Source organism: Phyllostomus hastatus, unplaced genomic scaffold (assembly GCF_019186645.2).
Source record: "Phyllostomus hastatus isolate PE091 unplaced genomic scaffold, TTU_PhHast_1.1 phas_scaffold_21, whole genome shotgun sequence".
NCBI lineage: Eukaryota > Metazoa > Chordata > Mammalia > Chiroptera > Phyllostomidae > Phyllostomus > Phyllostomus hastatus.
Genome location: NW_025334017.1, coordinates 46,914,569 through 46,936,775, shown reverse-complemented (window position 1 = coordinate 46,936,775; position 22,207 = coordinate 46,914,569). Strand labels below are relative to the sequence as shown.

The 22,207-nt window shown below is 64.0% G+C and overlaps 1 protein-coding gene across 1 annotated transcript in view; it reads left to right on the top strand.

The window, feature by feature from the left end:
• Nucleotides 1–22,207, top strand: part of COL22A1 (collagen type XXII alpha 1 chain) — a 167,873-nt gene that overhangs the window by 81,653 nt on the left and 64,013 nt on the right. The window contains exons 22-31 of the mRNA XM_045861103.1: nt 347–400; nt 6,704–6,757; nt 11,407–11,460; nt 12,071–12,124; nt 12,597–12,650; nt 13,708–13,761; nt 18,568–18,612; nt 19,216–19,278; nt 19,731–19,784; nt 22,033–22,074. Coding sequence (XP_045717059.1) covers nt 347–400; nt 6,704–6,757; nt 11,407–11,460; nt 12,071–12,124; nt 12,597–12,650; nt 13,708–13,761; nt 18,568–18,612; nt 19,216–19,278; nt 19,731–19,784; nt 22,033–22,074 — 528 coding nt within the window. The remainder of the gene's footprint in view (nt 1–346; nt 401–6,703; nt 6,758–11,406; nt 11,461–12,070; nt 12,125–12,596; nt 12,651–13,707; nt 13,762–18,567; nt 18,613–19,215; nt 19,279–19,730; nt 19,785–22,032; nt 22,075–22,207) is intronic.

Genomic DNA, 22,207 nt, shown 5'->3' with positions numbered 1-22,207 from the left:
GGAGCACATGCACAGCGTGGGGACCGGGGACAGGACTGGCGTTAGGTGTGCCCTCTTCCTGCCCCGATCGGTGGTCTTGCTCCCTGGAAGGGACCTTTCTCGGACAGTTTCCCTTATTCGGGCCGACTCTCCCGTGTGGCACATGGCACAGCACCGGTGCCCGAGAGTCGGAGAACCCCGCCAGCCAGCTCCCGCTGAGCCCGGCGAAGGGCAGAGGGGCTCAGAGACCAGATGCCTGGGCTCCCGCCGGCATCTCCCTGCCCAGGGGGAGCCGAGGGCCGAGCTGCTGCGGCCTCGAACCCTGGACTCACCGGTGTCTCCTTCTGTTCTCTCTCCCCTCCGGAAGGGTCTGACGGGTCCCGAAGGCAAGGATGGACCTCCCGGTTCGCAAGGGCTCCGGGTAAGTAACCCGACTTCCCTCTTGGGTCCGGCTCACCCATTCTGGCCCCGTTCAGCAGCTCAGACCGGGGGAGGGAAGCCCTCGCGTGAGTGGAGAGGGGCCGGCGGAAGGGTAGACGGAGTCCGTGGGACAGGGCTTCGGGCCTCCCGTGTGCTCAGCCCTGCGCCGGGCCCCGGGGAGAGGGGAGGGGGCTTGCCGTCTGCCTGCGTGTGTGAGCGGAGCCCCCGCAGGAGGGGGTCTGGTGCCGAGAGGACCTGGCCCGACCGACCCAGCCTGGGAGCGGCCAGGCCTGCTGGGAGAGGTGACGGCTGCGTCGTGAGGAGGGAGCAGGAGGACCCCGGGTGCTGGGGGGCGGAGAGCTGCCCGAGGGCCAGTAACGGCCCTCACCGCCCACGCGGTCACCGAGGCTCACACGGCCTGGCCGCACTCCACCGAGCCCCCCCTGGTCCCCCGTCCTGTGTCCCCGGACTGGGCGCATCTCACGTGTCCAGTGGGGAGCTCAGCGCCGGATGCGGGGCCCCGTGCTCTGAGGGGTGTTGTGGTGGAGGGGTCAGGTGACAGAGGGGTGTGGAGCTGCCCTCCTTGGCAGCGCTCTCCTGCAGGGGACGGGGACTGACCCTGGACTCTGCGTCCCAGCCCTGGGCAGGGAGCCTGGCGCCGGGGGCGGGGGGGGGGGTGAGGGGGCACACGTCCGCCTTTGCTGGCCCCCAGCCCCTCCGTGCAGCGCCTTCTCCCAGGTCACACAGCCCGGGCACCGCCGTGCAGGGGGACGTGCGCAGCCCTGGGGGAGCGGGCGCACTGCCCCCGAGGTTTACGTCCAGAGGAGATCAGGTGACCGCTGGCCGGTGGGTGGGAACGGGGGTCGTGACCTCTGGCAGAGGCTGCCTCCCCTTCCCTGCCGGGCAGACGGGTCAAGGCCAGGTTGCCCTCTCTTCTGTGAGGTGGGGTCATCCCGGACTTTGCAGGGAGATGCAGCTGTCCCCTTCTCGGCGGCTGTGTGACCCTGGGGGTCCCCGCATTGGCGTGAGCCCGCTGACTTTGTTACGGGGGAAAGGTCCCCACCTGGTGGGGCTCGGCCCTGGGCGGGCAGCGAGATGGGGCGGCCATCATGGCCCCCATTCTCCCAGCATGCTCAGCGGCAGTTCTGTTCACGCGCAGCTGGTGTGCAGGGGGACCAAGCCCCGTCTGGCATGGAACCGCCACCGCGTGACTTTTCCTGGTGGGGTGTTGGATGGCGGGCGGGACCCCGATGCGGGGACGACTGGAGGGGCTGGGTCGTCGGCATCTTTCCCCAAGTGGGTCTCGTCTGGGGGAAGGACCCGTCTTACCTGGAGCTGGCCTGTCCAGGGCCCTGCCTCCTTGCCCATGACGCCTTGGCCCCCCCGAGCCAGGCAGTAGGCGCGGCTGAGGCGACGGTGACAACGGGGGCCTCTGAGCCCGCATGTTCCAAAGGGGGCCCAGCCTGGCTCAGGGCCACGGGGCGCCTGAGCACTCCCCCGCTTCCAGGAGGCCGGTTCTTCTCCCCGACATCCCCAGACGTCCCCGTCATCCGCGCCTGAGCAGGCGTCCTGGTAGAGGAGCGTTCCAGGTCCCTGCAGAGGGCTTCCCTGGCCGTCTTCCTGTGCGGGAAGGGGTTCGGTGCATTTTTGGTTTCTCCCCTCGACCGTGGGTCTGTGAGAGCGTGGAAGGGGGCCTCACACTCCCCGCACACATATGTTTTATGCATGCCTGCAGTATACGAACATAAAGCATATGAATGTAACTATGCACGACCGTATCACCATTAACGTGCATCTGGCACAGTTAGCGTGCAAGTGTGTGCAAGTCGTGCATGAGGCCGCTCCCCGGGCGGCCGACACAGCCGGGTGGGGGCGAAGTTCAGGGCCCAGAGCTGGGTGTCCGGCCCCCTGGGTTCTGGCCTCTGACACGCAGTGTCCAGTTTTAGAGGAGAGCACTCGGTCCTTTCTGCACCTTCGCCTTTGTTCCACCTTGACCTTGCTCGGTGGTGCCGCGTCCCACTTCCGTCAGCCTGGCTGTCCTCTGTCCTGTTCTTAGATGAAAAAGAAAAAAGATATTTTTGTTTGGGAGAATCCCGTGTTGTCAGGCGTTTAAACTGCATGTAGAATGTGGGCTATCTAAGCGGCGGGACCGTCACGATGGAAGGGGTTCCTGGGCTTGACAGCAGCCGTGGGACGTCCAGAAGGACCAACGGACGAGCCTGCTCAGGGCCACCCAGGCCCCTGTCATGGCTCTCCCCACGAGCTGGCGACACGCCCCGTGGTTCCTTTGGCCGTTTTCTCCCCATGCCTGGCTTTTCTTCTCTCTCCGAGGCGGGGGGAACTACTGCTGTCCCCATCAGACAGGGTGCTCCCCTTCTTTCTAAAAATAGGGCGGCCCCCAAGTGCCTCCTCCTGTGCCTGCCTGGGTCGGCCGCCGTGAGAACATACCTTGAGACGCAGAGTCTCCCTGCGGAGGTGCCGAGCTCACAGGAGGCCAGAAGGAGGTTGTGGATGGTCAGCAGGCTCTGGGCCGGGACACTGTTGCCGCTCACGTTTCTCGCCTCATTCTCCCCAGGATCTTAGGGGGTGGGGGGTGGCAGTTTTAGGCCCCTTCCACAAACGAGAAAACCAAGACCTAGAGGTGGGAATCGAATGACCCTTGTCCCACGGATTGTAAATGGTGGGCAAGCGTTCACACCCAGGCCCGCCTGGCTCCGAACCTGTACTGTCTCTTCTGCAAGGGGTGTGTGTGTGTGTGTGTGTGTGTGTGTGTGTCCACGTGACCCCAGAGTCCTGACCTGGACATGAGCTGTGGTGCAGCAGATGCCATGGAGAGCTTGAGGACCCCCTGGTGGGCGGCGGAGTCTGTTCTATGGGTCGGACTGAAGACCCTCAGCTTTCATCTCGGGCCACCGCCCCCCGGCGCCGAGGGCCCCCTGCTGCCGACAGTGCCCGGGCGCCTCGGCTCTGCCCTCTAGTGCCCTCGGGGAGGGGGCACGGGCGGTCTCCCGTCAGTGGCAGCCTGGGCTGGACTGGCTTCCCTCGATAACGTTCCAAGCCTTCCTTCCTGCCGTTTCCTGCGCTGCCAGATGGTAACGGTGTCGTTTGGCTCGCAGGCCACCGTTTGACACGTTCCGTGGCGTGCGGCCAGGGTTCGTGTGAGGACAGTCCCTGGGTCTGGCGCTCACCGGCGGAACATGATCACGTTCGACATTTGGAGGCGCGGAGACCCGGGGCTGAGCGGGAGACCGCCCTTCTCCCGGTGCTGGGGCCTCACGCGGCCGTGTTCTTGCGCCCTGGCTGGGGGGGGGGGCGCCGTTCTGGATGGGTGGGCCCCCTGCTCCGCGGCAGGTGGGCCGCGTGGGGCTTATCGGCCTCCTGACGCTCAGAACGGCTCGAATGGCCTGCCCTCACGGTCAAAGGCGAGCACTTACCCAGACACGGTGTTGGGGAGCACGAAAGACAACAGGCAGGCTGATTGTCAGTGAAACGGGCTTGACCGCCGCGGGGCTTGCCCTGGCCAGCCCTTCACAAATCCCCACGGCTTGTCATACACCCGATGCAGAGGTTACACGACACGGCCACACGCACTGCTAGCGCTGCCTTCTTCACCACCATCACCACCGTCACCATCACCATCGTGCCCACTACCACCCCTCCCCCCGTTACTGCCGTGCATGCCTCACCGTCGGGCCCTGGGCTCAGCACTCGGTGAACTTCGTCATCTCTGCAGCCCCCGCCGCGCTGCTGGCAGGCAGCCGCTGTGAAAGCAGGTCTGTCGGACGCGTGGTCTCACCCACGGTGGGCACGCACAGGAGCTGGGATCCTGCGGTTTTCATTTCACCATCCTCCTCCTCCTCCTCATAATTACCTGTTACATGTGCATGATACTTCATTGTGCTTTATAAATCACTTCCTCACATCCTGAGTCATGTCTTCCGCCGCTCTCCTTTCAGATAATCACAGTGATTATAATTTTCCGCGAGAGAAGACTCACTCTCAGCCAGTTGCGTGGCGCCCTTCCCCACCTGCCTTAGACGTAGGGCTCCTTCCTTGGTCGAGACCTTCAGGGCACAGGGCTGGGGGGAGAGCGGGTGAGCCCCTTCGGTGGCGGTCGGCGGTCAGCGGTCAGCGGCCAAGCCCCGGTGACCGCCCGCTGCAAGCCTCCGCCCCGCCCCTGGCAGGTCCGACTCTCTAGCTCTCGGAAGCGCGGGGGAATTTCTGTCTCAGGCGCGTGTCTGTCCCCTTGTGCTGCTACTCCCCTGACTGCTGGGGCTTCCCGAGGAGGTGGCCCTGGGCTGGGGTGCGACTGTGACAAGCTGTGCTGGGGGGAGGGGCTCCCGACAGAGGCCAGAGTTGGGGGCCGGTCCAGGCAGCGCGCTGGAGCCGCGGCTTCGGGGAGGAGAGCGAGGGCCGGCCACGAAGGGCTGCCGGAGTCGCTGCGCCCGGCAGTCCCAGCTAGAACGGTGCAGAGGGCATGTCTTCTGGACAGGAGAGCCCTGGCTCTGGGAGAGGGGGGAATGGGACTCGGACCGGGTTTCTCTCGTCTTCCGGAAGGGTCCCCGCTAGCGGAGGCTGGCCCAGGAAAGTCCGGAGGGGAGGACTGGGCGTGGGAGCGGGGGCCCCCACGCACCCACGGCTGTGGCTGCAGCCCAGCAGGCAGGCGCGGCCCAGGTGCCAGGCCGGCCAGAGGTTCTGCCCTGCTGTCTCTCTGGGGGACGCCGTGCAGAACGGCGCCTTGCTTAGGGGACAGGCCGCCGGACGGCTCTGCTGCAGTTGCAAATGTCCGACTCTTTTCTGTCTCTGGACTCTGGCCTTCCGGTTGGAAACCGGACTCTTGGGGCATCTGCCTCTCCAGGTGCCGTTGCTGGCCTGTCCCCTCCCCTCCCACCCCCCTCCCTGCCCGGGTCGCTCCTTTTCCTGACAAGGTTTCTGACTTCCCTGGCGTGGGGGCCGCTACCCCCCCCCACCCCCGTGCATTCTCCAGATGTCCTCGCCCTCGGAGGTCTCCCGGGGAGTTAGTGATGTCCTTACGTAAGATCCCACACCAGCCCGGGAGGCAGGGTGCTACCGAGACCCCGTAGGACCCTCAGAAGGTAACTGGATCCCGAGAGAGAGGGACACCCACACGCCCCCAGTCCAGGCGGCATTTAACGAGCAGGTCTGCTCCGTCGCAGCCCTGACCTTCGCACCCCTCCTCCTCCCTCCCACGTCCCAGTCGCTCACTCCCCTCGGCCTTTCCCCCGACGGTGACCTTGAGGCCCCGGCTCTGCATCCCGATGCTCCACCAGCCCGCCCCACTGACCTTGAGGGAGAAGGGTTTGGTCACAGTGAACGTGGCCGGCGACGCTCCGAGGAGCGCCCTGGAAGCCTGTGGAGGGGGGTCTGTGGGACAGGACACTGTCCACTCTGGCTTCTGTCGCTGGGGCGGGGCGGGGCGGGGCGGGGCGGGCGCTCTCGGCCCCCTGCGGTCAGGTCCCTGAGGCCGGCGTGGTGCAGTGGACTCATGGGGGGGGGGCAGAGACGGATGCTCCAGGGCTGGGCCCCGCCGGAAGGTGTCTGTGACGCCACAGTTTGAGTGTTTCCTGGCGACTCGGGAAACTCCTCCTGGCCCGGACCCCCCTGCACCGTCCAGGCGGACGCGTCACGCGGCTCGGGGCTGCGGAGCGAGGGGCTCCTAGGGCAGGCCGCCAGTCTCCCAGTGGGTCCGCAGGCGGCCCGAGCCCCGCCATTCCTTCCTTCCTCACCCGGTCCCTCTCTAACCGCTCTCGGCCGTCCCCAGGTCGCCGTGGCTCAGGAGCACACTGTGTATGTGTGTGTGTGGTGCGTGATGTGTGGGCCGGGCATGTATCTGGTGTGCACATGTGTGCGGGTGTGTATGCATGTGGGGTATGTGTGTGCATGGCAAGGGACAGGTGTGGGTGTGTGTATACACGACACACACGTGTGTGGTGTGTACATGCGTGAAGTGTATGCATGTGTGTATGTGTGTGTTGTGCGCACGTGTGAGGTGGGTGCGTGAGTCCAGCTCGCCTACACGTGAGATGTCCCTGAGCGATGCAGCACCTGGCGGCATCAGTCACCTCCACGAAGAGGAGCCGCGTGGCTGAGCACGGGACGAGGAGGACTTTTCCCAGCATCCCTCTCTGCTCCTCTTGAACTTGGGGCCCAGAGTCACCTAGGGAGCGGGGCTGGGGAGCCGAGCTGGACTCCCGACCCCGAGGCTGAGGCTGGTCCCCGTCCCGACGCGGCTGTGGGCACCGCCGGCCTGCCTGCTAACTTTACCTTCTTTCTCTGCTCGCAGGGCAAGAAGGGCGAGGCGGGCCCGCCCGGAGCGTCGGGATCGCCGGGGCCACAGGTAACCGCTGTCCCCCAGCCCCTCCCGCAGGGGCGCTGCTCTGCGTGTCTCCATGGCAGTGCGGGCGGCGTCCCCAGGTTGGCCTCCTCAGAAGGCCACGCACATCCTCCCCTTGTCCTGGCGGCCCGCCCGCCACCTGTCCACTCCTGCGTGGGGAGAAGGCCTGCTGTCGGCTCTCCTGGGGGGAGGAAGGGTGGTAGGGGCAGATGAGCAGGGACCAGGGGTGTGGGAGAGGGATAGGGTGGGGACGCAGGCAGGGCACTGGGACCCGGGACCAGGGACCCTCAGCAAGCAGCAAGCCAGGCCGAGCGGGGGGGTTGGGGCTGCACCCGGCAGGGCCGGCCAGCAGCGTGTGTGCGGGCTGGACAGGCCCGCGGTGACGGGGAGTTTACAGCACCGGTTGGTGGGGGGTGGGGGGTGCAGCGAGACCACGGTTTCAGAGTTGGGAGGGGCTTGGCCCAGGGGCCGGAGCACGCCACAGGGCAGTCGCTATAGGAGGGCCAAGGGACTCCTATTCTGCCATCAGCCTGACAGCTGCCACACTGGACGCTGGCCCCCGGCAGGCCTCAGTTTCCCCGTGTGTCAGATGAGGGGGTGGGGCTCCAGTCACAGAGACCTCCCCCTTCCCCTAACTCTCACCCCTCCTTCAGGCTCCGCCCCCGTGTAGCTCCTCTGGCCCCGAGCTTTGCCTAGCTCCCTGCGCCCCTCCCTCCCACACGTGTGGTCAGTGGGCCATCCGTGGACAGACAGAAGCCCCTCGAATGGGCGGGAACACAGCCTGACCAGGGGCCAGCCCTAGGGGGCTGGGTGGGCTTGTGGGCCCGGAGCTCCACAGAGCAGCTGCTGCGGGGGGCCGTCAGGGGCGCGCCCAGGGGGCCACAGCATGAGGGGAGGACTCGCGTGGTGATGAGCCGCTTCCCCCCAAAAGCAGCCGTTTCCCGGCCGCACAGGGAGTGTGGCTGCCGTGCTAATCTGTGGGGGTCATTTCACGCATCTCCAGATTCTCCGGCTTCGTCAATCTGTTCCAATTAGAACCAGGTGGCTATTAGGAACCACTCTGTGCCGTTCATTTATTGATGATAATTAGGTTAATTGGTCATTTATGCATCATTATGGTTCCTAATCACATTAAATAGCTGCTGGGTCACTCTCGCATTAGGAAGATCAAATATTGTTTCATTAGCAATTCGGCTGACTAATTAATAAGCAGAGTCATTCATTGCTTCGCTGTTTTCATTAGTAATAATTAAGACAGTCATTATTTTGTTGTTAACATTTAGGTCTATTGGCGAATTTGCCACTCTCATTAATAAATAGATTAATTGGCTATCTAACTGTTTGTTAATAAGAGAGCGAAGTCACAAACTCTGGGGAAAGCCGCCCACGTGCTGGGTCAGCTGGAGGCCCTTCTCTGATCCCGACTGCAGTGGTGGGGGGCGGCCCCCCCACCTTTGGGGGGGCCGAGGCGCTGGGAGGTGACAGGGCATGTGACCCAGACCTCCTTAAACCGGACTCCTCTCCTCACGCCGTCCTCGCTAGCTCTGACAGTGACACTGATAGTCCTGCCCTCCTAGTCTAAAACAGCCTCCTAATGCATCTTCTGTGATTCGAGTGCTGATCTGGCAGACGGGGCGTTTTGTCCGTGGTCGGGACCCCTGCGCGGGTCCCCTCCAGGCAGCCTGTGTCCCGCACCTGTTGGCAGTTTGTCCACCTTGGCGACGGATCGAAAGCTCTAGTCCGCAGACCTGAGCCCCTCCGTCGGCCCACCAATATGTTCTGTTTGGTTGGTGCTGCCGTTTTTGTTGTGTTTTAATGCTCCAAATAGTTGCCCAAAACGGATTTTTTAAAATAGCAAAGAGTGTGCCTCCCAGTCTGGCTTTCCCAGCTACCTCCCGGAAGCTGCAGCAGCCTGGGCTTGCCCACGTGTCGGGGGCCCCCCAGGCTCTGCTCCGTCTGAGGGCTGCCGGGGCTGGGCGGGGGCTGGGGTCCGCCCGGCATGGCACAGTTGGTGGCCATCGGAAGGCACAGACAGGTGGCCCTGGGAGCAGGGCCCAGAGGGTGCCAGGGGACCACCCTCTGGCTACAGTCGCATCTTGATGGCTGTTTGCTCCCCCACCCACACGGTTCTGGTTCCGTTGGCCCCTGGATTTGCGAGAAGCTCCCCATTGCTCGCCAAGGGCTCTGCAGGCAGCCCCGTCTGCCCTGTGCCCCTGGCGGGGGGCAGGGGACGGGGGGCGGTTTCCCTCCCACAGCTGTCGGCACCTGCGGCCAGCGGCTGCCCCTCTGTGAAAGGCCACTGCCCTCGTTAGGTTGACCGCTGTGTGGGAGTCCGCTCCTGTTCCTGAGCTCGCGGCGTCCAGCAGGCAGACGGCCACCAGCTCCCCACCGAGAGTGCAGCCGGGAGCCGGGGCCTGCTGGGGGCGGCGGAGGGGGCGGACTCCTCCTTCCAGCCCGTGTTCGCCCCGGGGGGCCTGTTCCCCTCTGTGTGCGGGCAGTCTTCTCGGGGAGCGCCGTGTTTGGGGGCGTGGCGGGCCGTGACCGGCGGTGGTGAGACCAGGTCCCCAGGCTGCGCAGTGCAGATGCTTCACGTGGGGGGGGGCGGGGGGGGGGAGGGACCAGGGCCATCGCCTCTGACTGGCAGCGTGTCCCCTGCCAGCTTGTGTCCCTCAGTTCCAGCTCTGCCTCCGAGTGAGCACTAACAGGAGCCAAGTGCCCAGCAGACGCTACGTGGGGGCGGGGGCTGTGCTTTCTTTCAGGGGTCCCTCCTGGCGCCCCTGTGCTCGTAGAATGGCCAGCGGCGAGGCTGGCACATGCAGTCGGTCTAGCTGGGTGATTCCCGGGCCCAGTGGCTCTCCGCAGTTCCCTGGGGGGTGTTTCCTAGGTCCCCGCCCCTCAGACGTGTCCCCGACCCACGTCTCAGAGGCCAGACAGGGGCCCGTGCACCCGTGCTTACGCCGGGCTCTGCAGGTGATTCCTCAGACGCCCGACCCCTGGGGACCTGCGTCCGAGGGTGGCTGTGTGACCTCCGGAGGGGCCCTTGCCCTCTCTGGGCACCGGTCCCATCATGCTCCCCCCCGCCAGGGAGGTTTAGTTTCCAGGAGATGATGACCAGAGAGCGTGCCCCTAACGGGCTGTGGAACCCTAGAGCCCGCTGGTGGCAGTGGCAGCTGCAGGGGTTCTCAGGGGACGGAAGGGAAAGGGGACTGAGGCCGGCACATGGAGTGGCCCGGGCGGCCGCCTCCTGGACCGGTCTCTGTGGAGTGAGCAGAGCACCCCAGGGCGGCAGCCTCCCTGGGGTGTAAGGAGGGCGGACCTAGCTGCCCGAATGGCCTGGGGGGCAGGCTGTGTGATGGGCAGGGACTTCACATCAGCTCTGTGGTGGGCTGCGAGAGCCCCAGAGGTCAGCTCCTGGAACATCCTTCCGGAAGGGGTGGGGGGTCCTGTGTTCCGTGCCCGGCTGCTGCTTGGCCAGCAGAGGGGAGCAGGGCCGCGCCGGAGCAGCGATTGGGTGCCACACGGCTGAGAGACAGTGGGGGTGGGACTGGGCGCCTTCTCTGGTGCCCTCTGCCCCCCAGTCCACTGGGGGGGGCTCTGCATGCGCACCTGCCCAGGCCACCCACTGCCCAGCTCCGGCTGGCTCCTCGGGGGCTGCAGCTCAGAGCAGGTGTGCTCACACAAAAGTACATGCTGCCCCCAAAGGCCCCCAGGATGGGGTAGGCTGCAGAGAGACAACCCCAGAGCCACCAGAAAGCTCTGGTCCCTTTCGGCACCCCAGAGAGAGAGAAAGGGAACCGTCTGCGGAAGCCGCAGTCTTCGCCATTTTTAAGCATTTACCGCCCTCTGGTGGCAAGGGGATGGCATTCTCTCTGAAGGCACAGCCCTTCCCTCAGCGCGCCAGTTGAATTCCTTGGGCTGGCTAAACACCCACAGAGCACCCGCTCTGTGCGGAGCCCCGGGGTGGGCACTGTGTGAAGTGAGAGGCAGAGCGAGCCGGAGGGGCCTCCGCCTGCCAGGGCTCCGGGGTCAGATGAGCGCCGCCTCACCGGCCTCAAGCATGGAGGAGGGCGTGAGGCGTCGTTCTGCCCCAAGCGGGGGGGAGGACTGGGGGGGACTGGGGGCCCCTGCAGAGGTGGGGGCGCAGGGCCAGGAGGTGAGGGTGGAGGAGGGCACTCCTGGGAGGACCCTGAGCAGCTGAGGCCGGAGCTCCGTCTCCTGGAACCTGCCTGGGGCCTGGGATCTCGGGTCCCTGTCTGCCCTGCACCCTGGCGACTCTGCACTGATCGCGTTTGGGAGCCACCACGCTGGGGGATCTTTGTTGATCGCTGGGTCAACCTGCTGAGTGTGCGCACACACGTGCTCACACCTGTGCATCTATGTTAGGCACTGCCATAGTTAAAATATAGCACAGAACAGGTATCATAACTGTTCCATTCCCATCCCCCCAAGATGACGCCGTAACACTTGGTAGACTTGACTTGAGATCTTTTCTTGTTGCTTCTGCTTTTTTGCTTAAAAAAATAAGTCATTACAAATGACGCTGAAGCTCCACCCCGTCACTGCGTCCCCTCCCCCTTCTCTCTGTGAGGACAGCGCCCCCAGGAGGCTGCTGCACGCATGTCTGTAACCCGTTCCACACTGTTTCTTCACAGGGCCCCCCAGGACCACCCGGCGTCCCCGGCCCCCCCGGACCTGGAGGCCCCCCGGTAAGATGGGCTCTGCTCTTGTCTTCCTGGGCACGTAGGTGGAGGTTTGGGGGCTGTGGGTGGCAGGAGCAACGTCTTTGTGTGTGTCCACCCCCCACACGTGAGGCCCACCTGCAACTGCCCCGCCCCCTGCCCTCCGGCCCTTGACCCTCTTGGAGGGGAAGTGCCCCTTGGGCCTTATTGGAGGAGACACGTTCCCCCAGGTGTGTCTGCCGGGGTGTCTGCTACCAGCGCAGGACAAGAGGGCTAGTGTAGGTGTTGGTCACCGCGTGCCCTCCCCGACCTCAGGTGCAGCTGGGAACTTCCTGCTGCAGGGAGTTGGGGGGGGAGAACCCTGGGGGGGCGGACCCAGCAGTCGTTGTGGGCGGTGCCACCTGTCCCACCAGCGGCCCCAGGAGACCAGATGAGAGCCCTGGGCTCGCCCACTCCAGCACTGTGACAGCTCTGCTTTCCACAGCGGCCCGCACCAGGGAGGACCAGACACCCCCAGGGTGCAGCCCCCCTCCCCGGGTGTCCTCACTGCAGCCCAGGGCCTGGGCCTGGCCGGGAGGTGGGTGGGGCAGGCCCCTGGAGTGGTAGGACTGACCGCCGTGTGTGTTTCCCTTCCCAGGGGCTGCCTGGAGAGATCGGCTTCCCCGGAAAGCCCGGGCACCCCGGGCAGGCGGTGAGCACCCCTGCCCCACCCTCCCCGCATCCCGTTGCCTCGCGCCGGGACCGAGGCCTGCTTCTGGGGCTGGGACTCTGGCGCCCTTTCCTCCCCGGCGTCGGCGTCCAGGGCAGACGGCGGGTGTGGCCGGGGGTCAGACCCCTGAGGCCCTGACGTGGACCACCCCCGGCCTCACGGAGGCCTGGGGAGGCCTGGCCGTGTGGGAAGGGTTTCCTGACAAGGGCTTTTCTGGTGGGCGGATGGGTGGGAGTCGGGCTGGGGGACGCCTGCAGCCCTGGGGCCCTGGAGGGGCCAGACCCCAGAGAAAGGGCAGCACATGGCGGTTGGGCCCCCGGGTGGAGGACTGCAGAGCCCCGGTGGTGGCTGTGGTTCTGGAACCAGCACCCACGCAGCTCCGGGCTGCAAACTGCCCAGCACGAGCCTTCCCTACGTGCCTCTCACTTCCGTCTGCTTTTCCCCTCCTGCTCAGGGGCCGCCCGGCAAGGACGGGCTGAACGGACTCCCGGGACCACCAGGACCCAAGGTGGGTGTCCTCGGGGTGGCGCGGGCTTGGGACCCCAACAAGCAAGAAGAAGAGAGATTCTTGATCGTGGAGGAATTCTAAAATAAGTGGGTTGCAAAGCCCCGGGTCGGGACTCGGAAGTGTCTGGATTTACGAGGTCAGGGGTGGGCTGTTCCTTAGGTCCCCGGAGCTGACCGGGGCAGGGTTTGGAAGCCGTGGGCTTTAAGACTGTTGTTAGAACTGTGTCTCTGTTATCTGCAGGGAGGAAAAGCTTCCAGAGACCCTTACTAACATAATCAGAGACTTCAATTTTAAAAATACCCCGGCGGGAATCCTTCTAGGAGGATCATGAGGAGAGGAGTCAGAGGTTAAAAATCATAAAACTGGGAGGCACATTCACGGTTTTCAAACTTGGGCAGACACAACGCGTATCTTAAAGAAAGGAACTTAATTATTTGAATAGCAAACGTAAGCCCAGCACGCAGGTCCACAGTCCCGAAAAGGCAGGTTTTGAATGTTAGGTGAAAGTTCACCATCCTCCTCCATCAGCAGACGCAGAAACTCAGTTTTTATTAAAGATTTTATTTATTTATTTTTAGAGAGGGAAGGGAGGGAGAGAGAGAGAGAGAAACATCAATGTGCGGTTGCTGGGGGCCGTGGCCTGCAACCCAGGCATGTGCCCTGACTGGGAATCGAACCTGCGATGCTTTGGTTCGCAGCCCACGCTCAGTCCACTGAGCTATGCCAGCCAGGGCTGGAACTCAGTTTTTAGTGACAAAATAAGTGTGGCTTTAACTTAATCCTGCAGGCGCGTGCACCTGCTGGACTCTTCCCCTCACACTTTAGGATTTTAGGACAAGGGGATAAGGCAGGGCCGGGAACGTGGACCCCGGGGGTGGGGGGAGCAGTCAGAGCAGTTAATGCTGGCTCCCGCCCCCCACCCTGTCCCCCGTGGTCCTGTAGGATGATGGGCGGGAACGCCCAGAATGCAGGTTCTCTCCCCACCAGCCCGAGAGGCAGCAGCCTGTGCCCGCCCAGAGGCCCCGCGACCGTGACCGTGACCGTACTTTCCTTGCAGGGACAGCCGGGAGACAGAGGGGAGGACGGCCTGCCTGGAAAGCCCGGCCTGCGGGTATGGACGTGGCCCCGGCCCCCCACCCCCACCCCTTCGTGGCCCTCGGTGGTGTCTGTGGGGCCGGATGGGAACCTCCGCTGGGGAGCGGGGTCGTCAGGGTCAGCTGGGGTCGGGCCGGAAACAGGGAGACAGGTCCCAGCTGGGACAGTGACATATGTGACCCAGGAATGGCAGCAACGGGGAGGCGGCACCTGCAGGACAGAGGGGCACGGGGACCCCCGGAGCTGGAGGGAAGGCCCCTCTCTGCCTCTGGGCCCCTGCCCCTGCCCCTGGCCTCTGCTGTCCCTCCGCTGCCTCCTCCCCGCCCCACCCCACCAGGAGGCGGGCTGAGCCCCGTAGGGAGCCTGAGGTGGGACTGGCCGCTGTACCTGTGGCTCGGACTCCGGGCTGCCCGGGGGCGGGGGTGTGGCGGTGGCCCGGAGGGGAGCCGGGGGCGTCCACGCACGCCCTTTGGAGAGGGTGCCCCTGTGGGTGTGAGGACCCAAGCGCTGGGTTCGGGCGGCTGTCTTGGCTCCTTCCGGGACCCTCTGCTTCCTGGTGGGCTTCCCTGAGGGGCGGCAGGGCCGCCTTTCACCTGGAGGGGCAGAGCTCCGCGTCTCAGGCTCTGCCTGGGCTCAGCACACAGCGAGAAGGGAAAGAAGGCGGGGCCCTGGGCGGTGTGCGGCGTGTGGTGTGCGGCGTGTGGTGTGTGGCGTGTGTATCGGGGCTGGTGTGTGCGTGCATGCAGCTGTGTGTCTCAAGGAGCATGTCCTGGGGAGGAGATGGCATGGGGGGCACGCCCCCCCTCAGTGCTCCCCACTCTCCTGTGCTGTGAACTAGGTAATGGGGGTGACTGGGCCAGGCTCTTGCTGGGTCCCCAGGGAGGGTTCCCCGGACGGAGAGTGGATGCCAGCCCAGCGGGAGCACAGGTAGGGCTTGGACTCCCCGCCCCTCGGGAGGACCCGGCCCTCAGGGACGCAGGGCTCAGACCCCCGAGCTGGCCCAGGGCTGCTGCGGGAAGCCATGCTTCTGTAGGAGTCCAGGTGAAACGGGGCAGAAGAGCACAGGTCAGGTCGCCCCTCACACCTGCCCAGGTGGGCTCAGAGGTGGGGCTAGCGCCCCAGGCACCCCGTCTCCCAGTTGGGGTGCTGAGGATTCAGCCTGCAGGCTCCCCTTGGTGCACAGTGCGGCCTCCAAGTGCCACGGACCAGCTCGGCGACCCTTTGTGTTTTAAAATCACCATGCGTGTTTTCAAAAAATACTGAGTAGGATCCCCGAGTCCTTGAGATGGGCTCGTGGGTAACTCCCCGTGTTCTGTGCCCGTGTACCCGGGAGGCTGTGCGGGGCGGCAGCTCGTGGTCTCAGGGGCGCCCGGCCCCCGGCAGTGCTGGGTCCTGGGTGGAAATGCGTCGTTTCCGGGAAGTTTTCTGTTCTTTCCACCCTGACGTGGTTGGCTGTGCGGAGCCCCCCGCTCCCGACAGCGGGGGCTTTCTCGGGTCCGTGAATCAGGACACGCCCTGGGCCGGCCCCGTGTTCGGGGTTCACGGTGACGCTGCAGTGAGCGGTCTTCAGCGGCAGTGGGTCCCCGCCGGGGTCCCAGAGCCTGGCTCTGCGGGTGGAGGCGGGCGGTCGATCAGGAGAAGAATCGGGAGGGAATTACAGGTGCCCTTGGGGATTCTTCAGTCTTCCGATCGATGGGCTGTTCCTTTCCTACCGTCACTCACGGCCGGCAGATTCGCACGGAGAATTCCGGTGTCCCAGCTCCCGCGCCACTCTGGTGCGATCGCTAGGGCTGTCCGTGTGAAGTGTTTCTCTAGAAAAATCAAAGCTATGGATTTCTGCAGCTCCCATGCTTTTACAACATGCTCCAGCGTCGGAGGGGACCTCGTTACTTTATGTTGACAAAATGCCCACGGAAGGTACCAGTCTCCCGGGAAGACGGCGGCAGCCCCGTCGTGGAGGGCAGGCTCAGGAGCGCACTCGGCGGGGCTGGTCAGCGGGGCGGGGGAGGCACCGGGCTCTCGGGCTCAGGGCGAGAACCCCAGGCCGTCCAGGGCTGCGGCCAGCGTGCCCCTGGCTGGGGGCTCACAGCACAGATTCGGGGGGCAGTGCCCTTGGTCCCGGCCGTTGCTCTCCAACCACGCCCTGCCCCTCCACACCTCCCTGAGCACGCGTGAGGCAGTTCCCACTGCGAGGGCGTCACCACCCGAGCAGAGTTAACGGAACAGTTTGCACGGCAAGTATTTCCAGGTCCGGCCACAGCAGGTGCGGACTCGCGGTGCCCGTACGCACGGAGGGCTGATGGGCGGCTTGGGCGCGTCTAGAATTTCTGTGTGTGCTTGCTCCAGAGCTGCAGGGCCCCGAAAGGATGCTCCGGTTCCTTTTTCCTTTTCCTTTTTTCTTTGCCTTCCTCTCTGGTGAGTGACGGGGCTGCTGGTCCTCGCTACCAATGGCCGCGCGCCTGTTTGTTCACTCACCCATTCATTCACTCGCTCATTCACCCACTCATTCATTCACCCTTTCATGCATGCATTCACTCACCCTTTCATGCATGCATTCACTCACCCTTTCATGCATGCATTCACTCATTCATATATTCCCTCCCTCACTCATTCACCTACTCATTCACCTACTCATTCACCTACTCATTCACCCACTCACTCACCTACTCATTCATTCACTCACTCACCCATTCATTCACTCACTCACCCATTCATTCACTCACTCACCCATTCATTCACTCACTCACCCATTCATTCACTCACTCACCCATTCATTCACTCACTCACCCATTCATTCACTCACTCACCCATTCATTCACTCACTCACCCATTCATTCACTCACTCACCCATTCATTCACTCATTCATGCATGCATTCACTCATTCATGTATTCCCTCCCTCACTCAATCACCTACTCATTCACTTGCTCATTCATTCACTTGCTCATTCATTCACTAGCTTTTTCATGCATTCACGCATTCATACATTCCCGCATTCACTCACTCACTCATTTATTCATTCATGCACTCATTTATTCATTCATGCATTCACTCATTCACCCACTCACTCGGTCATGCATGCATTCACTCACTCATTCACTCACTCATTCACTCATTCACTCACTCACTCACTCACTCACTCATTCACCCACTCATTCATTCACCCACTCATTCATTCACCCACTCATTCATTCACCCACCCACTCGGTCACTCATGCATTCATGCATTCCCTCACTCATTCCCTCACTCATTCCCTCACTCATTCCCTCACTCATTCCCTCACTCATTCCCTCACTCATTCATTCACCCATTCATTCACCCATTCATCCATCCATTCACTCTTTCATGCATGCATTTACTCATTCATATATTCCCTCCCTCACCCATTCCCTCACCCATTCCCTCACCCATTCCCTCACCCATTCATTCACTCTTTCATGCATGCATTTACTCATTCATATATTCCCTCCCTCACTCATTCACCTACTCGTTCACTTGCTAATTCATTCACTTGCTCGTTCATTCACTTGCTCATTCATTCACTTGCTCATTCATTCACTTGCTCATTCATTCACTCATTCACTCTCACTCACTCACTCACTCATTCACTCACTCACTCATTCGCTCACTCATTCGCTCACTCACTCATTCACTCACTCACTCACTCATTCACTCACTCATTCACTCACTCACTCATTCACTCACTCACTCACTCATTCACTCACTCACTCACTCACTCATTCACTCACTCACTCATTCATTCACCCACTCACTCGGTCACGCATGCATTCATGCATTCACTCATTCACCCATTCGCTCACTCACTCATTCACTCACTCATTCACTCACTTACTCATTCACTCACTCACTCTTTCATGCACGCATTCGCTCACCAGGAATCACATTTCCTTACGGAAACCTTCACCAAAGCTTTCACCAAATGGCATGGATGTTAGACAGGAATTGTCCGCGGAGGAGTTAGTGATTCTCAAGACATGTGGCCGGTTAGAAACGACAGTCCCCCTCCCCCCCACACTCACCTCTTTGCACCAGCGATTTCTAGGGACCTGGGAGGCCCAGCAGCCGGACGCTCTGGGTCCAGACAGGAGCCCCTCGGGCCCTGCGTCCCACACTCCTGCCTGACCGCAGCACACTCTGACCCCTGACCCCAGGAGCCTGCTGGCCGAGGACGGGACTCCACCAGCCTTCCAGAACCAGAGCGCACACCTGCTCTTGGGGGAGGGGCGGGGGGCTCACCTCTTAGGTCCGTTTGGGTGTGAGCAGAACACCGCCCCCCGCTGGCCTGTGTTGTGACACACCGCCACACTGGGGGGAGGGGCGTGAAGCCCTTACCCACCTGCCCCTGGGCTGCCCGTGTCTGGGGACGGTGGTGGCCAGCGTGGACCGGCCCACAAGCAGCTTCCCCATAACTGCGGCCGGCGTGGGACCTGGGTGTCCCAGACGTGTGATAGTCACGGAGTTGGCGTGGACAAGGTTGCAGGGTTCCGCCTGTCACCGTTTTGAGTTGTTAACATTTAGGCTCGGAGTGAGTGAGTCCCACCTGCTCAGACTCTGAGGGAACGTCCAGACGTCCTTTCCTCTGGGGGGGGGGCAGCAGAAACCACACCAGGGCACGTGGAAGCCCCTCCAGGAATGCGAGACGCTTGGTCTCCGCGGCCCGTGACTCAGGCTGTCTGAGTGCGGCGTGTTTGAGAGTGTGGGGTTGTGGCCGGGGCGCTGTGGGTGCGGGGCCAGCAGGGGGCGCCAGTCAGCTCTGCGAGTGTGATGGGGACGTAACAGGCGTCTGTTCCTCTTCCTGCAGGGTGAGGTTGGAGAGCGGGGCCTGGCTGGCCGGCCCGGAGAGAAGGTCTGTGTCCCTCCCTCCCTCCCTCCCTCCGTCCCTCCCCCCCTCCCTCCTTCCCTCCCTCCCTTCCTTCCTCCCTCCCCTCCACTCTTCCCCTGAGCCGTCAGTCTGTTCATTAACACACACGAGGCCGGTATCCTCCGTCTTCCGGGGCCTCGCTGCCTTCACCTCACGCACTTGCTCACTCACTGAACAATTACCAGCGTGTCCGACGCGTCCGCCATGGTTGGCCCTGGGGCCACGTGCATGGACCCAGAGAGAGGCTGACCGGGCGCAGGGAGCAGTGGCGGGCAGGGGAGGTGGGGGAGGGGGCAGGGGTGGGGAGACCCCTCCCTGAGGCCTGGGGACTGTCGGGACGGTGGCGAGGCAGTGGCACTGTGTCTGCGGTCTGAAGGACCAGCAGTTAGATGCCGAGAGAGGCCAGCGGCCAGGGTTCCTGGAAGGAGAGGGGACGGCGCTTGGACATGCCTTCGAACGAGTTCTCCAGAACCCCCTTTCTCCGTGCGCTGCTGTGTCACCCCCCAAGGCAGAGGCCTCTGGGGGCTGGTGTGCAGCTGTCCCCCCCTCCCACCGGGAGCCTGAGGACAGGGTGTGTTGTCCCCACAGGGCGCGGCGGGACTCCCAGGCAACCCAGGATTCCCTGGCCTGCGGGGAGAGAAAGGACAACAGGTAAGGGTCGGCAGCCTCTGTCCCCCCAGGCCTATGCCCACTGCCCCTAGAAAGCAGCCCCTTGGGGGGGAGTCTCGGTCCCCTGGGGGACGGGCAGTGGCGGGCAGGGATCGGGGGGTTCTCCCCAGTGTGTGTGGGGGGAAGGAAAGGAGCAGGGCCCTCTGTCCCGTGAACTGGGTCAGAGGACGGTGACCGAGAGACCACTCCGGAAAGGGTGCCGCCTCTTTAGGCGACATTGATGGGACGGGGTTGGGGGCGGGGCGTGGCCTGTCTGCTGCCCATTGAGAGTGAGGTGCTTCACACTTCCTGACGGGGTCACTGGCTGCATGCAGAAGGGAGAGGGCAGGTTGCAGAGAAAGAAGGGTCTCCTCAGGGTCCCGCGGTCCTACCCGGGTCAGGTAGTGTCTCCCACGGCTGAGTTCTAATGCTCTCTCCCTCTACCTTTGCCGCAGGGAGAGAAAGGTGAACTGGGCCTCCCAGGACAGAAAGGTGACCGCGGAGAAAAGGTAGGAGGAGCCATCATCCTGCCATCGTGACCGTAACGGCCATGCCCCGCTCCCGTGCGGTGGTGGAGTGGGCTGGGGCCCGTACTCGGACGCAGAGTGCCGGCCTGGGTCCTGACCCTGGCTCCACCCGCCGTGGGGCTCTGGGCGTGCTCGCTGGCTGCCCCGGGCCATGGCTGGCAGCCAGGGCAGTAACGCCCCCCGAGGTGCCCTGCGTCTGCCCCTCTGGCACGGCGCCCACACAGGTCCCCTCCATCTTCCCCAGAGTGTGCCCCTCCCCTCCAGCTGCCCGCTCTCCTTTGCCCTGGTCTTCCTCCACTCCAGGAGGGCCTCCCCCCGCCCCCCTTCTTGCTCTAGGGCTGAGGGGCCCGCGGTCCATATAGCGAGTGCGGAAAGGAAAGGGTTTGCGTGGACGCCACGCAGGCCCCCCGCTCTCATGGACCTCCCAGAAACGCACTTTTCAGTTGAGAAACTCATTTCCAGGTCTCGAAGGACTCAGGGAGCCCATGAACCCCCTTTATGGCTCTGGCGGCATTGCCCAGGTCGGAGCAGAATGGCATTCGAGCTTCCGAAGGGCCTGGCCCGCTTCTCTTCCCGCCCAGGGAAATGCGCAGTCATGGCCAGTTCTGGTTCAAGTACACAAACTAAGGTGCCAAAGCAGCCTTGCCCCCCTTGTGACCGCACCGTGCCGTCGGCGTCGTCCCTGCCGCCCAGGTGTGCGGGGAGCAGCCCAGGTGCGGGGGGAGGTCCCCCTGCATCCTGGGGAACTGGTCGGATCCTGCTCCCTGGAGGGGGTCCTGGGGGACCCGGGACTGAACCCCAGACAGTCACACGAACTCCGGACCCCCAGGCCCTTCCACGGCCAGGCCTCCTTCTCCAAGTCAGAGCCACCAGGGTCGCCCCCACCCCACCCCTGGTCCTGCCCGGACCCCTCTGCGCTGGGGAGAAGGCTGCCCTGCCCCAAAAGGCAGCCGTAGGGCCTCTGGGCCGGAGACGCGCCCCTCCTCCTCCGGCCCTCCCGTGGTCTGTGCCTGCCCCAGGTTTGGCGGGAAGCGCTCAGCTGGGACCGTTCGCGATTTTTAACGCAGGGTCAGCTGGCTTAGACGAGCTGGGCCCATAGCACGTGCTCCGCGGTGTGAGGAGAGAGGTGGGCGAACCCCAGCCGAGGTGCAGACAGCACCGTGGGGGTGCTCTTTTCTCCTGCAGCTTCTGGAAGCTCGTGCGCGGGGCAGTGCCCGGGTGGGCGCCAGGGCTCGGGTCCGGAGAGCCAGGCCAGGCTCGGCCGCTGGCTGGCTGTGCGACCCCGGGCAGGCGGCTCGGTGTCGCTGCCTGGGGTTCCTCAGCTGCGGGCCGGGCTGCACGGAGGCCCCTGAGCCACAGGCCTCTGGTAGGGAGCAGCTGAGCCGGTGCGTGTGGCCGTGGGAGCCAGCGCCGGGAAGCACAGACCACGCGGCGGTGGCGGCAGGAATGGCGGCAGGAAACAGGGGACTGGCCCCTCCACTGCTGGGAACTGTGCACTGGGGCGGCCTTGTGCCTCGCCCACTCGGTTCGCTCGCTCGCTCACTCATCCCCGCGTGCAAGGGCCCGCCATAGGCCTACACCCGGGCGGGGACACCTGCGTCCCGACCCCTTCGTCACACAGGTGGAATGATGACAGGTCTGGGGGCCGTGTTTGCGCAGGGGCCCAGCGGCCGCCTCTCCTCGGGGCCGGCGTGCTGGCAGGGTCCTCTCCCCTGGGCCCTCTCTGGGCACGGAGGTCTCAGCCCCGCTGCCGGCGCTGCAAGCCGTGTGCGCTGTGTGCAGCCTGCGGCGGAGCGGAAGACAAGCCCGCGGAGGTGAAATAATGCGGAGACTGGCAGAGCTGGGCTTCCAGCTCGGGAGGGGCGGGCCTGCATTATTTACGGGAATGTCATCGTTGTCCCCGCAGGCCCCCGAGAACAGCCCGCCCCCTTCAGGGGGGACAGGGCCGGGCCCAGGGGGTCTCTAGGGAGCCAGGGTGCAGCTGCCGTGCTGGGTGGGGGCGAGGGTGACACAAGCGATCAGCAGCGGGTGGCGTCAGCGTGGACACTTCTCCAGCACGAGGCTTTTACACGTCCGCGTGCTTTATAACGGGCGTGTGTCCGCCTGCCCGCCTGCCCAGGCAGCCGCAGAGTGGGTGATTCTGCCGCCCAGGGATACGGGGGCGCCCCCCCCCCAGGGCAGGCAGAGTCGGTGGGACCGCCTGTGACGTGCTTTTTGTTCCCTCACCCAGGGTGACGCTGGCCCCGCGGGCCCCCCCGGATCGCCCAGTGCCGTAAGTCCCTCCGCTTCGAACCCTCTCTCCTTCCGGCGCCTCGGGCGTCAGGGCCCGCCCTCCCACCCACGCCACTCAGTTGTCAACACACATGTCACAGAGTCGGTCAGCAGCCAGCCGGATCCCTGGGCCT